The sequence below is a fragment of the Pleurodeles waltl genome, chromosome 11 (assembly GCF_031143425.1).
Source record: "Pleurodeles waltl isolate 20211129_DDA chromosome 11, aPleWal1.hap1.20221129, whole genome shotgun sequence".
Lineage (NCBI taxonomy): Eukaryota > Metazoa > Chordata > Amphibia > Caudata > Salamandridae > Pleurodeles > Pleurodeles waltl.
In genome coordinates, this window is record NC_090450.1 from 818,603,460 (window position 1) to 818,619,018 (window position 15,559).

At 41.5% G+C, this 15,559-nt stretch overlaps 1 protein-coding gene across 5 annotated transcripts in view; it reads right to left on the reverse strand.

Moving 5' to 3' along the window:
* RNF215 (ring finger protein 215) overlaps nucleotides 1–15,559 on the reverse strand; it is a 105,543-nt gene that overhangs the window by 30,428 nt on the left and 59,556 nt on the right. For 4 of the 5 annotated variants that reach the window (XM_069214633.1, XM_069214632.1, XM_069214629.1 and 1 more), the window contains one exon: nucleotides 2,063–2,167. In XM_069214633.1, the coding sequence (XP_069070734.1) occupies nucleotides 2,063–2,167 (105 nt within the window). The remainder of the gene's footprint in view (nucleotides 1–2,062; nucleotides 2,168–15,559) is intronic. The other variant, XM_069214631.1, reaches the window with a different exon arrangement.

The window sequence follows — 15,559 nt, forward strand, 5'->3', positions numbered from 1 at the left end:
ACTTAAGGTAAGTAAGAGACTCCGTGTAGAAAGATAAAGAGAATAAGCATGATTCTAAAATGGGAGAGGAGAGAGAATCAAGAGACAAGAGAAGAATAGAAGTCTCTTCAACAAGGGAAGATGATGAGAGACCACATTTCCCAAGAGGAAAGAAGCAAGATTTCCAATCGGTAACAGAAACAGAGACTCCAGGCACACCCAACTGGCAAGAGAAAAGAGCTTAAAAATGAAGAAAGGATGTGAGCAGCGGAGATTGCACAGAAATGTAGTGACAGCATCATTTTGTACACGATTTGTACCAGCAATGACTGTATGAATAAAACCTATACTGACTTGGTGCTCAATATTGTTTTTGTAATTTTTTTCATGTAGTGTTTCAGCCCTTTATTCACTATTATCTGGTTGGGTCTTTAGAACATTTAAAATGCATGCAACTAACAAGGTGACCCTGGCTGCCTTCTTCTCCCCAACATCATGAAATTCCATGGGAATGGCTACAAACCTAGGCAGCCTATCATCCTTTTTAAAGACAACCAAAGTGAGATCTAGTAACTGCTCTACTTATCGGGTTCAATTCGGATTTTATTACAAAATGTTCTTTGTATGTCAGCCCACATCAGTTTCCCCTATTCTGTGTGATTTAGAGCCACATATATTTAATGTTCTTCGTATGTCAGCCCACATCAGTTTCCCCTATTCTGTGTGATTTAAAGCCACATATATTTGATTTCTTAGTATAAGCAGGAAAATATATTCTAGTCATGCAGTGAGACTGGCACTGAGTCATCCTACTAGGATCAGCGTTATAAAAAAGCTTAAAAACACCAGGTTTTTGTAATAGCTTGCATGTTATGGCTTGGAGGTTCTTTCATCCTTTAAGGCTCTACCATGAGACAGGAATGCCTGACTACTTGACTGTTTATAGAATACTTTCTAGCAAGCTTGAAAGATGATGATGGATGCAAGGGGGAGATTCTGAAGGAGGTGAGCTCAGATGGGACACAGAGAGTGGTGGCTTGTGATTTAGATGGAGGGAGTAGTAAGTAGATAAGCTTCATGTGGTGTGGGAGGTGTGGGGGTGGTGCCACTGAGGAAGACAGACAGACAGAAATATATACATATTATTAAGGGAGAGGGGACAGCAAGGGGGGAGAAACACAGACCAACAAATGAGAGGAGAACGCTGCAGAACACAGCGAAGGTCAAGGTCAGACAGTGAGAGAGACTTGAAGGAGAAGAGCAGTGGTATATAGCATTGGCTCACAATGGCCAGAGACACTGCAGATTTTCAGCATCATGAAAGGCTTCATAAACAATTCTATTGTGGACCAAAAATACATGCCCCTAGGATACAGAAAAGAAATATGTGAATGGTCAAATGGCCTTTCCCTGAAGAATGGAGAAACAGAGTAACCCCAAAACATATTTTAGCTGGAACAAATCCCTAGCTATGAGAAGGAAGGCCTATGAAGAAAAGATGAAGCATGCTGCCAACTGACTTTGAGGAGAGACTCCAAGGGGCAGAGATACGGACTTTAAGGGTTAAGAAATAAAAACCTTTAGCGAGGAGGCAGTAACCTCAAGAGAAAAGAATTTCTACTGCACAGAAGAGAAGAAATACTCTTAAGTGGCTTTTCATGTAACAGGAAAAGAGGAACAAAGGCTGGATGGATTAAAATGGTCATACGACAAGAGACTGGGGCGATTCTAGAGGAGAAAGCCAAATATGAAGGGAGACAAGTACAACACATCTGAGATGGAATCTTCTGATTTGAGATCCAAATCTGGGAGAAGGCCCTCAGATCAAAAACAGTGTGATGTTTTGAGTGCAGGGTGAAGGAAAAAAAACTGAGGAGAATCAGACATTGAGAAAGTAACAGAAAGGGAAATGGCTTCAAATGGGATAGAAAGACTCACGAAGAGAGTGAGTCCTTGGAGAGGAGTGAGGGATGCAATATGAGGGGGATTTCCTGCAAAGGTAAAAACCCACAAACGAAAACTAGAGGGAATCTACACGTATTTGTGCATGGTCATTATCCTTTATCTCCTGTAAAGCACACACCTGTACCTGTGAGCTGGTCTCTCCTGTGCATATCACCCCCTGCCATTCTCCGTACAGGCCGCCCCGGGAGCGCCCACATGTGGACCATAGAGTGAGTGTCAACCCCTGCAAATTTCAAACGTCAGTATCAATGCATGTAGGAAATACATATTACATAGCAATATAGTGTTCATGCAACACCACCCTTTTTGAGAATGCCTTTCTTACAACGAGACTGGATATTGTCCATGTACCTACAGCATCAGATAGTATCCATTCGAGGAACATCAGCTCTTCAGCCATTCATATCAAGCAGGCATACCAGGATATCTTTGCAACACCATCTCCTAATGCTATACATGCAACATCAGCATCTTAAAGTATCTGTGCACCAACATCTAACAGAATCCTAGCAACCCCAGCAGCACACCTGTGTGCAAATATATACACACACATACCTACATGTGGTGGCTACTGAACGTTGGTACCTGGACACTCAAAGAGTGTCTGTGCCCTTGCTGTTTAGGCTTCAACCCATCCAACACGTGACATGACCTGCATGATAAGTGTCCTACTAACACTAGTCACTCACATATAGAGCTCATTTTACTGCTATATCAGAGGGGGCTATAGAATTGCTATTGCCAATTGTGATTTAGAATGCACTGATCTTATCCATTTCCTCTCAGGAAAATAGTTTGAGTAATGATTTAAAGTGACTCAGTTCACAGCTCTTGTAAGTATCTGTAACAACTGTTGTTGTGACCCCAGTTTATTTATTTATTTCTGTACTTTGATGAACGTGGAGTTGTTTTCTACATGTATGCTACCAAAACATGGTGGTGGAACACATGTGGGCTAATTATTCTGGACTAAACAACTTCAAAGCTCAAATTATGGTACCCATAAAGTGGCAATTGAACCAATTTTCCTACTGAGGCCAGCCAAAAGAGGCAGTGAGTTGGTGCACAACAGCCAAGTTATTCACATGTCATGTTCACTGATGATTCGCCATTTCAGCCTATTCAGTAAACTCTGGATAAAAGCACGGTTTCCTCTTGTTGGCAAGATCTTTCTATTGCTCGAATATCAACATCAGATTTATATCGTTTGGGCTAGATTCTCTTGACTGCATAAATGCAATGCAATTTTTCCCAGATTTTTATGTTCTATTAATTGTTCTGTAGACAAATCGTTGGTCTTTGACGACTCGGAAAATCTCACTGATTGTAAAGTAATTTTGCTACTTATCCATTTTCCAAAAGACAAGCAACCAACACCGAAGTGGATACGTTATGTCCACAGTGGATAACTTGTGTCTTGTTTGATATGACTTCTCTTGATCATAGTTCTTCAGCTTTAAACTTGATACGTTTCGCAAGATAGAAACCTTCAAGATATAGTATGCCATTCAATGAGTTTATTAAATGATGAGTGAAGTGTACGTAAAACACAGTGGTCTGATACCGCCTCTGCAACTGTCCTCAGATCAGCTGACAGAGGACCACCTCTCCTTGTTGTACCAGGAATTGTAGGATGCCGGTATCAGAAGTAGGTAGTGGTTGCTATTCTTTCTACTTTCCGGTGCCAAAGAAGGACAGAAGCCTCCGCCGTATTTTAGATCTGTGTCCTTGCATTGTCTTCCTGAGGTAGGAGAAATTCAAGATGCTAACACGTGCTCAGGTCCTGTCTGCGTTGGACCCCGAAGACTGGATGGTAGTGTTGTAACTGGAGGACGCCTATTTTCATATCCTATCCCTGTCCTGCAAGCCCATCAGCATTACCTGTGATTCACGGTGAGCCAAGAACATTTCTAATTTGCTGTGCTCCCTTTTGGTCTCACCAGTGGATCTTGGGTGTTCAGGTAACAGCAGTGGTTGCAGCACATCTGAGGAGAGCGAGGATGCCAGTCTTTTTCAACCTCGACTGGCTGCTGAAGGCGATCTCGCCACAGGCAGTTATTACCCATGTTCGGACTACGGTGGACCTCCTGCATTTGCAGGGGTTCAATATCAACATGCTGAAGTGACACCCGAATCCTTCTCACAAGCTCACTTTTATGGGAACCATTCTGAACATGGTGCAATCCCCGATGTTTCAGCCTGAGTCCTGGATTGTAGTGAGAAAGACTTTGATGCTGCTGGATCTGATTGCCTCTGCATCCTTCTGATGAAGCATGCTCAATGACATATGCAGGCTCTGCAGTGGGATCTGAAGTCCTAGTTGGCGCAGCACGAGGGGAATCTCCCCAACCTGTTTCATATTTCGAAGGAGACTGCAAAAGGCCTCCAGTGGTGACAAACAGTCCACTATGAGGTCAGCAGCAGATCTCTCTCCCTTTCCCACACAGAGATGACAGTGTTGACCAATGCATCACTTCTGGGCTGGGGTGGCCATCTGGGAAAGGAAGCGATCGTAGGTCTCTGGTCTCCGACAGAGACTCAGATTCACATCAATCTTCTGGAGCTGAATGCGATTTGCTTTCCTTTCCTGTCTTCTATCAAAGTGAAGCTGGTCCAGGTGTTCATGGATAACACTACTGACATGTGGTACTGAAATAAGCAGGGCAGGATGGCGTTGTTGACCCTGTGCCACAAGGCTCTGCGCTTGTGAACCTGGCTGGGATGCCAGAACATTTTCCTGGTCGTGCAGCACCTGGCAAAATCTCTAAATGCCAAGGCAGACAAACTCAGCCTTTGATGTCTCAGGGACCACAAATGACGTCTGCACCCGGAAGTGGCTCAAGGTGTCTTTCAGGACTGGGGAGAATCTTGGATAGATGTCAGTACTTCTGGGCGCTGCAATTTCCATAGAGGCTCTCTTCAAGATGCTTTCCAGTTAGACTGGAATACGGGACTCAGGGGTTCCATATACGTCTTACCGCCAAAACCTCTCCTCCCCAGAGTTCTGAAAAAAAAACGGAACAAACCTGTCCCAACTCATACTGGTGGCTCCGGATTGGTGGAGGAGAGTACGGTATCCAGAAGTCCTGAGCATGAGCATTTGTCCTCCGATCACGCTGCCCTTTAAGGAGGACATCCTTTTGCAGCAACAAGGCAAGGTTCTGCAACCAAACCTCTGCACTCTCTACCTTCATGCGTGGAGATTGAGTGGCAACAGCTGACAGTCTTAGATCTCATCTTGCAGCTAGGCATCCATCAACAAAAACTTAATACGCCTGCAGCTGGGACAAGTTTGTGACTTGGCTCGCTGAGATTGACCCGCATTCTGCACCTTTGCCAACTAATCATCATTACTATAGAGACTGAGCAACCAAATCAATGTTGTAAAGCAAATACTAATAGGATAATTTTCCTTTTGAGCTGTGTTAGGTAAAAAAATCAAATTGCACTGGGGTACCCATTGAAAATGTAGGCATCGCTTCTTGGGTTTGGCTTGACTGTCTATCCAAGTTCTTATTTTCAGTTATTTTATTTGTTATCTCAGAACACTCGTAGATTGCTGTGTAGCACAAAAGTCACTATAGAAATCTCTCAATCATCCTACTAAAGACAAAAGAGAAATAGTAGAATTACTTAACAAGTACGATGAGATTCTCAGGATGCCAGTCTCAGGATCAATGAAAGGTTTGTCTACACAACAATTAACAAAACAAAGTTCTGAGAGAAGAGCATTCTGAGACCTATTTTCCAAAAACTGGGGCAGAGATGATGGTGGTTGCATTTTGCCAGTTGAAATAGCAAATGTGAAATTAGTAATAAAAAAACAAATGGTAGGATGGTAAACTATTGTCATTACAGGGAGTGCAGAATTATTAGGCAAATGAGTATTTTGACCACATCATCCTCTTTATGCATGTTGTCTTACTCCAAGCTGTATAGGCTTGAAAGCCTACTACCAATTAAGCATATTAGGTGATGTGCATCTCTGTAATGAGAAGGGGTGTGGTCTAATGACATCAACACCCTATATCAGGTGTGCATAATTATTAGGCAACTTCCTTTCCTTTGGCAAAATGGGTCAAAAGAAGGACTTGACAGGCTCAGAAAAGTCAAAAATAGTGAGATATCTTGCAGAGGGATGCAGCACTCTTAAAATTGCAAAGCTTCTGAAGCGTGATCATCGAACAATCAAGCGTTTCATTCAAAATAGTCAACAGGGTCGCAAGAAGCGTGTGGAAAAACCAAGGCGCAAAATAACTGCCCATGAACTGAGAAAAGTCAAGCGTGCAGCTGCCACGATGCCACTTGCCACCAGTTTGGCCATATTTCAGAGCTGCAACATCACTGGAGTGCCCAAAAGCACAAGGTGTGCAATACTCAGAGACATGGCCAAGGTAAGAAAGGCTGAAAGACGACCACCACTGAACAAGACACACAAGCTGAAACGTCAAGACTGGGCCAAGAAATATCTCAAGACTGATTTTTCTTAGGTTTTATGGACTGATGAAATGAGAGTGAGTCTTGATGGGCCAGATGGATGGGCCCGTGGCTGGATTGGTAAAGGGCAGAGAGCTCCAGTCCGACTCAGACGCCAGCAAGGTGGAGGTGGAGTACTGGTTTGGGCTGGTATCAAAGATGAGCTTGTGGGGCCTTTTCGGGTTGAGGATGGAGTCAAGCTCAACTCCCAGTCCTACTGCCAGTTCCTCGAAGACACCTTCTTCAAGCAGTGGTACAGGAAGAAGTCTGCATCCTTCAAGAAAAACATGATTTTAATGCAGGACAATGCTCCATCACACGCGTCCAAGTACTCCACAGCGTGGCTGGCAAGAAAGGGTATACAAGAAGGAAATCTAATGACATGGCCTCCTTGTTCACCTGATCTGAACCCCATTGAGAACCTGTGGTCCATCATCAAATGTGAGATTTACAAGGAGGGAAAACAGTACACCTCTCTGAACAGTGTCTGGGAGGCTGTGGTTGCTGCTGCACGCAATGTTGATGGTGAACAGATCAAAACACTGACAGAATCCATGGATGGCAGGCTTTTGAGTGTCCTTGCAAAGAAAGGTGGTTATATTGGTCACTGATTTGTTTTTGTTTTGTTTTTGAATGTCAGAAATGTATATTTGTGAATGTTGAGATGTTATATTGGTTTCACTGGTAATAATAAATAATTGAAATGGGTATATATTTGTTTTTTGTTAAGTTGCCTAATAATTATGCACAGTAATAGTCACCTGCACACACAGATATCCCCCTAACATAGCTAAAACTAAAAACAAACTAAAAACTACTTCCAAAAATATTCAGCTTTGATATTAATGTGTTTTTTGGGTTCATTGAGAACATGGTTGTTGTTCAATAATAAAATTAATCCTCAAAAATACAACTTGCCTAATAATTCTGCACTCCCTGTAATTACGTTTCCATGATCCATGAATATATTGTTTTAACCGTGGGAGGCCTTATCCATTAAATCATTCTGTTTTTGTAGGATTTAGTGATCTTGAAACTGGATCAGCGGGACAATGGGTGAGGTATAGCTACATTTCATCAGACTAACCTAGAAAGTCCCTGTGCCTAATTGGTAAACAATAAGTACAGGTGCCAAAAGGTTTTCTCAGGAGCCCACAATAGGTATTGCTAAATGCCAGGTTTTCAGAATGCCAAGCCTGACTTGTCTTGATTCCACTCTATGCTTCTTTATTCCACTGCTATACAAGTCCTGCCACTTTAACAGGTTCTTTTTTCATCTCTGCCTTCTCTCTTTGTCACAGTTTCCCTATCGTTCCCTTTCTCTTGCTTGTGGTGGGCTAAAGAATGATGATGAAAAAGAAGTCCTGGACCCTAGCAATGAGTGCTGGTGCCCAGCAACAGCAACCATCAACTCACATTAAACACTGTAAACTTGCAAGTGAGCCAAGGAATTTAAATTAGAGATGTAAAGCTGTGAACTTGGTTGTTAAGTATAAATCACTAAATACAAAACATCACAGAATAGTGTCCAAACTGGCAAAAACTGACACGTTAGCCTATGTTATGGTTCAAATTTGTTTTATTTTTTAGCATGAAGAAAATACACATACACTTGGCTACAACCTCTGACCAGCAAGGATTAAACTGATCATTTCCCCATACCTACATCCACATATCTCATCTTCTCCCAAAGCTCTCTGATCGCATGTTTCTCTGCCCATAGCACAAGTGGCATCATTTCCCCCCCTTGAAAATGTAGTGGAAATATTTGTTTATTAACTTGGCCTTTGATACTAATTATAATGGGAATCTAGGGAGAGTTTTTTGGCACATGTTGCCTATGATGTTAAGCATCTTGAACCAGAGCCATAAGGGATGTATTACAGTGCCCACACTGTGCCATACCTACCAGCATTTCCTTGACCGCATTCGTCTCAATCCCAGAATTTCTCCAGAGCGTGGTACCAATACGTAGCTATTTTTTGCAAGGACCTGCTTTGCCGCAATAGCTCTTGTGGTATTATATGCAGGGCCACTGGGAGGATGCAGCAAGGGTGGACCAAATTATATATCAGGGTTTACTAAATTATGCTGCAAGAAAAAAACAAAGTATGCAGCATAATGCAGCACATTTTGTGATAGTATCAGTTCATTATTCTTTCAATTGTATTCATCTTAACAATGTCTAGAAAAGGTTCCCCTCATTAGTACTAGTGAAACACTACAATACAGCAATATGCAACTGAAAGTTGAACAGTAACCCTTCGCAAAGCGACTTCTGCTGCACAATCTGTGCTGCTGCAGTTTTAGTAACTTGATCTGTTTGAGTTAGAAACAAACTTTTTTGGTTAAAATCTGCAAATTATGCAGCAGATGATGCGTTATGTGGCAAATGCTGCAAATCCATAACTGTGCGAAAAATGCATCGGATAATGTTCTCCCTAACTTCTCCTTCCATCTTTTCTAGCCTAGAGCATTTGGGGCCTCTGCTTGGTTCTCAGGGATTCAATTCTTGTCATTCTCTTTCAAGTGAGCTAATTTCCCAATGTTAACCTTTCCCACATTCCCTATGTAGCCCTTGTGACTGGGAAGGAGTACAGTCTCCTCACCCTATGCATTTTCGAAAGCCACAAGCCCTATCTGATCTGTGGATTTGCTCTTAAGTGGTCAATAAAGAATAAATGGTTCTTTGTTCCTAGGCATCCCCACTCTAAGGGTAGCTGTGTGCTTTGATAGTATTTCTATTTGATAGATAGGCCGAACTCGCCATCACTGGTAGCTTTTCTCATCCTGTTCCCGAAGAACCTGTGAATTTTCCCTGCCAGACAAAATTTTCTTTTTGCTTCTGCAGTTTGTGCGTTATTCTAGGAGACACTGGAAGTGGGAGTTTCTCAAAGTTGTAGAGAAACTTTGGGGCGGTAATTTTTACTGCTGCAGTTCTTCCACCCCAAGATAGACCTCCCCCAAGAGCTAGGAACGTAAGTATTGTTGGGTGGATTGCGGCAGGGGGTTATAACTGACTTCACATGTTTGCTGTTGGGTGGGAGCCAACAGGCTGCCAAGTTAAATAATCGCAAAGGTGGTCCATTGAAACTGGTACTGTCCTGCATGTTTGCAGCTTGTTTCAGCAGAATTGTAATGTTTGGTATTTGTGATTTGTAAAAGTTGACTTTGAACCCTTTGCCATTGTGCTCCAATTCGGTTATTAGGGTAGTGATGGACACTGAAGGGTTTCTCACTGTCATCATATCATCAGCAAACCTTGACAATTAGAATGTTTCCATCTTCGCAGATTCTTTCTTCCAATGGCTCCACAGAGAGAGTGAAAAGCAAAGGGGATAGGAGAAATCCCTGCTTTATACCTCTCCCAAGCTCGATGAACTACCATTTTCTATGAGCAAGGATTTTTAATTTTAATAGCTGCTGAACACCTAGCTCCTAAAAGAAGTGCCAAGGCTGAAGTTCATCATAGTTCGAGCTAAGAACGGACAAAGCACATGATTCAGCACCTTCTTGACATAGACTGAGACTGACAGTGCCTCTTTTCTTGTCCTACTGATGTTTTTGATCAGGTGTTTTTTGATACTGAAACTGCAATTTCTACTTGTTACAAAGTTCGCCTGATCTGAGTCTATTAGTTATGGCAAACCTCTACCAAAGAACTCAAGAATACCTGAGAATAATTCATTGTCAGTATTTACAAGGTCTGCACTAGCTGCATAGCCATTTGTATTTCCTCAATTTGGGGTTGACCAAAATTATCGCCTGGGAAAATTGATTGCGTAATCACAGTCTTACATGTAAAAAGTGTTAAACAGACAGATCAGCAAGTAGGGGGACCAAGTTGTCAAAAGGTTTTGCAAAAAAAGGCGTGTGAACCCATTATGGCCAGTGATTTGTTTATTTTCACCCTACTTATGGTTCTAATGACTTTCTCAATCTGTATGGACTTTTCTGCCTGCTTGTTTATAGGGTATATATGAGAGTTAATTGTCTTTCTCATCAGTAGGCACAACTTCTGGGCTGTACAGTTCTTCGTAATACTTCAATAAGTCCTCAGTTAGGCGTTGGTTTCCAGAAAGTAATTGACCTTTTCTGTTCTTAATGGCAGCTATCCTTCTTTTTGCTATTTCCGCTCTGTTTGTAGGCCAATAATTTACCAGCTTTACTCCCTCCCTCATAATATCTTTGCTTAACTCGCAACAGTAAATAATCAATTTTGTCCGTGCCAAAACCTTTAACCTGAACTCTGGCCACAGGGAGTTTCCTCACATTTTTTAGGGAGCCAGTGGGTTTGTGATTTCTTTTCCATCACTTTAAGTACTCATTTCTTACACCTTTCTTTAATGAGCCTCACTGAGGCTGAGAAAAGCTTCCCTCTTACTACTTTTTCCAATGCATCCCTGAGTATATCAAATTTCACCTCCCTTTTACAATTATTTTCCAAATTGGAAATACATTACAGCACTCTGCCCTGCCCTGCCTCTTAGGGAGTCTCTTATTACTTAGTATCTCCTATCTGTATGCTTTACACATAGTACCAGTAAGTTTGATTGGTTGATTTTCTTTATTCAATTATACACATATAATCAAAATATTTACAGAAAGTGTATTAAATCAAGGATGGGATAAAACACCCACCAGGTTAGAATACATGAGCCAAATAATAATAGTCTTCTTACAGCTATTTTGGCATTGTTACATGTCAATTAATTAAGCGTTCTCAGGGAGGGTAAAAGATACGTTGGTATATAAATAGAGGCTAAAAATCAATGGTCTTGCGTCACTATAAATCATTTTTCAGAAATCCTTCCATTGAATAATACACAAATAGGCCAGACCAAATACAAATAAAATAAAGCAGGCTTATAAAGATGAAACCACAAGTTTTAAGAACTGGTTTTAAGTTTTAATAAATGGCAGATACAATTACCCCAAAAAAAGTTTACTCGATTTTGGGAAGGCTCATCACATGGGCAAAGCAAAATAGACTTTGAATCAAATTGGCCTGTGGGTAAGCAAAGATAGCTTTTAATGGCGCCCAAGTGAAATTTGGTCAAGAGCACCCTTTTTCAAACATTGTTCACTAGAGATAGGTACGGTTCTGTGGTTATGCCAGTATGTATGGTGGCTAAATCCCTCTGGCTGGCTTAGTCAACTCCCTATACTCTCTGTTAGCAACTGCCAGCCTCATGTAGAGCTCATTCACCTTGGCACCCTCTCGTCTTGTGATAGCTCGTGGTGATGTAAACATATCGGGTCAACCTAGGGCCTCCACAGTTTTAATCTGTAATTCAACCCTGAGATACTGAGCCCGAAATCACAAGTAAGACAATTGGCTATGACTTCATGGTTGAATTACACTTTCTGGTTGTTCCATAATGAGATGGAGAGGAGGATTGAGCAAGCCCCTGTAGTCAGTTATATAGGCCAAGCCCAACTCCTCATGAAGGAAATAATGAGGACTTCCTGGACCTAATCTCAACAAGGGCCTGCAAAAACAATTCTCCTCCTGCTGTGAACTAGCACAGTAGCTAAAGCCCTTTATGTGAACACTGGTAAACATTTCAACTTGTAGATTTCTGATAGGCGCAGTACTGATTTGCTGGCAAATTTTAAAGGCATTTCAAACAAAGCCCCAAAGAGAGGATTAAAATGAAGACAGCGAATGGAGAGGCAAGACAAAAAACTCTTACAAGTCACCCCAAGGTAAGGAAATCAATCAACCCTCAAGATGTTATTGCCTTTAATGGAGATAGGCCTGACTTTACAACTTTGGTGGCCTGGCCACACACCATGAATTGGGTTTTGGTTGTGTTTGTTTCAAGGTAAAATTATCCATAAAAAAAAACACTTGATAACACCCCATTAATCATTAGACGTATGAGAAAGGAGGACAGCATCATCGGTGTAAAGCTATTCTGGGACTGGAGTGGTGTCACCTAAGATAAATATTTTCCCTTAGCTATGACGAATGCATTGAAACCATTTATATATAAAAGAAAGAAAATGTGTGCCAGGACACAGCCCCTGGGCATGCCTCGGGACAGGTTGAAAGTAGCTGTAGACTCCCCCTCACTGCCATACCTAATTACTGCTGAGATCCCACAATACAGTGAGCGTTAAAAGTCAGTCAAAGACTGGGGCAGGCATATCTTAGTAAGAACACGCCATAGTTCGGAACGGTTCATATGGTCGAATGCACTACTTAAATCCATGAATGCAAGGATAACAGAGGCCTTTTGGTAATTATATGTTCCAAACAATAGGTTATGAAAAGGTTATGAAATAACCACTGTTCCTGCATCCCCAATCACTTTCTAAAGCCATATTGCACCTTACTAAAGATGTCAGACTGTTAGGCTCAAGTCTCTATCCTATGCACAATAATATATCCAACAACTTTGACTACCAAGCCCTGTAGCAATATCAGTTGATAGCAACAAGGATCCTGCCTATTACCTTCCTTAAATATAAAACTTATCCAAACTTACTACTAAGAGCGTGCTTTCGTTTTTTAAGTCATTTTAAAATTATGCCTTGCTTTAATTACAGCAGGTCTAACCCTTGGGCTGCAATTAAGAGCAATTACCAGGCAGTGGTTAGCTTCCCTACATTCCCTGTCAAACCAGCCTGACTGGGCAGGGCTAAACTGGGAAACCAAACCAGCCCTGGCAAATGTTGTCAGACCAGTCCCCATACAGTACATAGCGAGCGAGCCTGACCACTACAATGGGACTTTGGGCGGTTCGCCACCCCAAGAAAACTTGGGAAAAATGCCAAAAACTGTGCATTCTAAAACACATTTTTCATTATATATTCAGTTGTATTAGTTTTTAAAGCATAGTAAATGATGACCTTACAGTGCATCAGAATTTGGCAATGTTTATTGGGGCTCTTCAATAATGCCCCAACCATCACCCTCTAACAGTGCCTCTTATCTCTCCATAGCCCCTCTCTCACATGTATTCAATTTGTTTTATGGCACCTCTCATACCAGAATAAAGTGTTGGAGCACTTTATATCACACACACACATACAGAGACAATGAATCTTGTGTGTGTAACTTAGTGTATAGAAAATGATACATAAGACAAAGGTGCAGGAATCAACGTGTCATCCATAGTGGTAGGCATTTTTAAAGAGTGCTTAAGCTCAGGATACAGAATGCATCACAATGGTAATGACTGACTTTACTAATAAAAATGTATCTCTACCCAAACAAACCCTTTTTAGCACAATTAGGATACTCAAAGACTGGGAGAAAAACATAACCCTCTAACTGGTATCATGCAGTTTGCATGCAGCTCTTTGATGGCAGTTCACAGCTCACTGTGCTAGATTATGATTATAACTTATGAACTGCACAGTAACAAAAAGATCTGTATGACAAAAGCAGCATTCCCCTGAGCACTGCACATAAAATACAGGTCTGAGAACTGCATAGTGCACGTTCTTTGCAGCAGGCAGACTAACCCTCTGCGCTACCCTAGGTGAGTCAAAACTGTCACTAGACAAAACTCTCCAGCAGGTACATTTACCTATGATCTTGTTTTTTTTTTACTGTTGCCTGAAAACTGTTAGATATGCAAGGAACTCTGCCGTGCTTTTAAAACGATTGCACTGCTACAAAATTGATCTGATTAACAAAAGCGACCCCCGTCCTTCCAGCCTGCTGGAGAAAAGCCCAATGAATGGTTCAGCCAGTACAGTCTTGTGACTGGGTAAGTTTGATGTTTTTCACTAGCGAGTTAGGAAAGACTTCATAGTTTTAAATTTTCAAGAGCAAAAATCATATCTGGTGCTGGGTAGTCAACAATTAACAAATGATCAAGAATCAGGCTAAAATCAGCCCTTACAGTAGTCTTCAACAGGGAGGTGAAATTCACCACCTGCCAACTAAGCCTAAGGGCCAGATGTAGCAAAGGTTTTTACCCATTCTGTGTCTATGGGAAAAAGTGTTAGTACATATGGCCCTAAGTCCCTTATCCATAGGGGTTAGGTCAGTCACACCTTTACATTTGGGTGGTTGGAAGCTAACCTGCAGGCAAAGTACTAATTCATTGGAGTTATGGTCACTAAATCTACTTTCTGTGGTAACACCCACATCTACATACTCGGCCATACCCTTGGAGATGAATATATAAATGTTAATGATTCCTTAACCCCAGCCTATAAAAGTATGTACTTGTACCAGATCGCTCACGATTTCAGCCAGGTTATAAAGATCAAACGCCAGTAGGCTGTGCAAAGATAGCTGGCCTCATTGGTCTGTCCTCTGGCCAATCAAAGTGTTAGCAGATGCCAAAATAGGATCACACAAGGCTATATTGTGGTCTGTCTTTGCATTAAAATTGCCCCCAATGGCCACATGAAATTCATTCAAGGTACAGCCTGCCTCATTTCTTAAACTTTCCATCGCATAAAACAAAACAGGGATTTGGCAACCCAATTCTGCAACAGGATTATAAAAAAAGAACAAGAAAAAAGTTAAACCTGTTTCGGAGGACTATCCAGGATGAGTACAGGCAATTGTGGTTACCTTGAACAACTTAGAAACAAACCATAGTAACCAATCTCACCCATGCTTTGCCTCCAACAGAATGAGAGGCGGGTTAAACAAAAGTCTCAAATCCATTCCAAACAATATCCACCAGATGCCAAGTTTCCTGTCTAAATTTGAGATATAAATAAACCAATCGATCCAACCACTTTGTGCTTAAACCAGCGATGTACCAGCATGTCAGGTTTGCTAATGAATCCTTTGTGGTGAATCCAATTTAGTTTTTATTGGGCCTCAGGAGTTTAGCTTAGCCCTTTGGCCTGCAGGTCTGTGCCCCCGTCACCTAGTGACTTTTAACCTACTTAGCTTGCTCTGTTTTAGTCCATTTATGTTATTATTTCTTTTAAGATGGCTGCCATTGTTTATATTTATAGAAATGTTTTGATTTGCACTATCAGTGTGAAGGCGTCATTATCAGCCTCATGATCAGTGATTTGTGTAGGTATTAACATGATGCCTCTTTCTCACTTATGTGAGCCAGGAACATAATGTACACTTGTTGGGGATTGTTTATATAATTGCTGCCACAAGCCTGCCTCCTTATCAGTCGTTTGTGAAAATACCTGCATCAGGTGT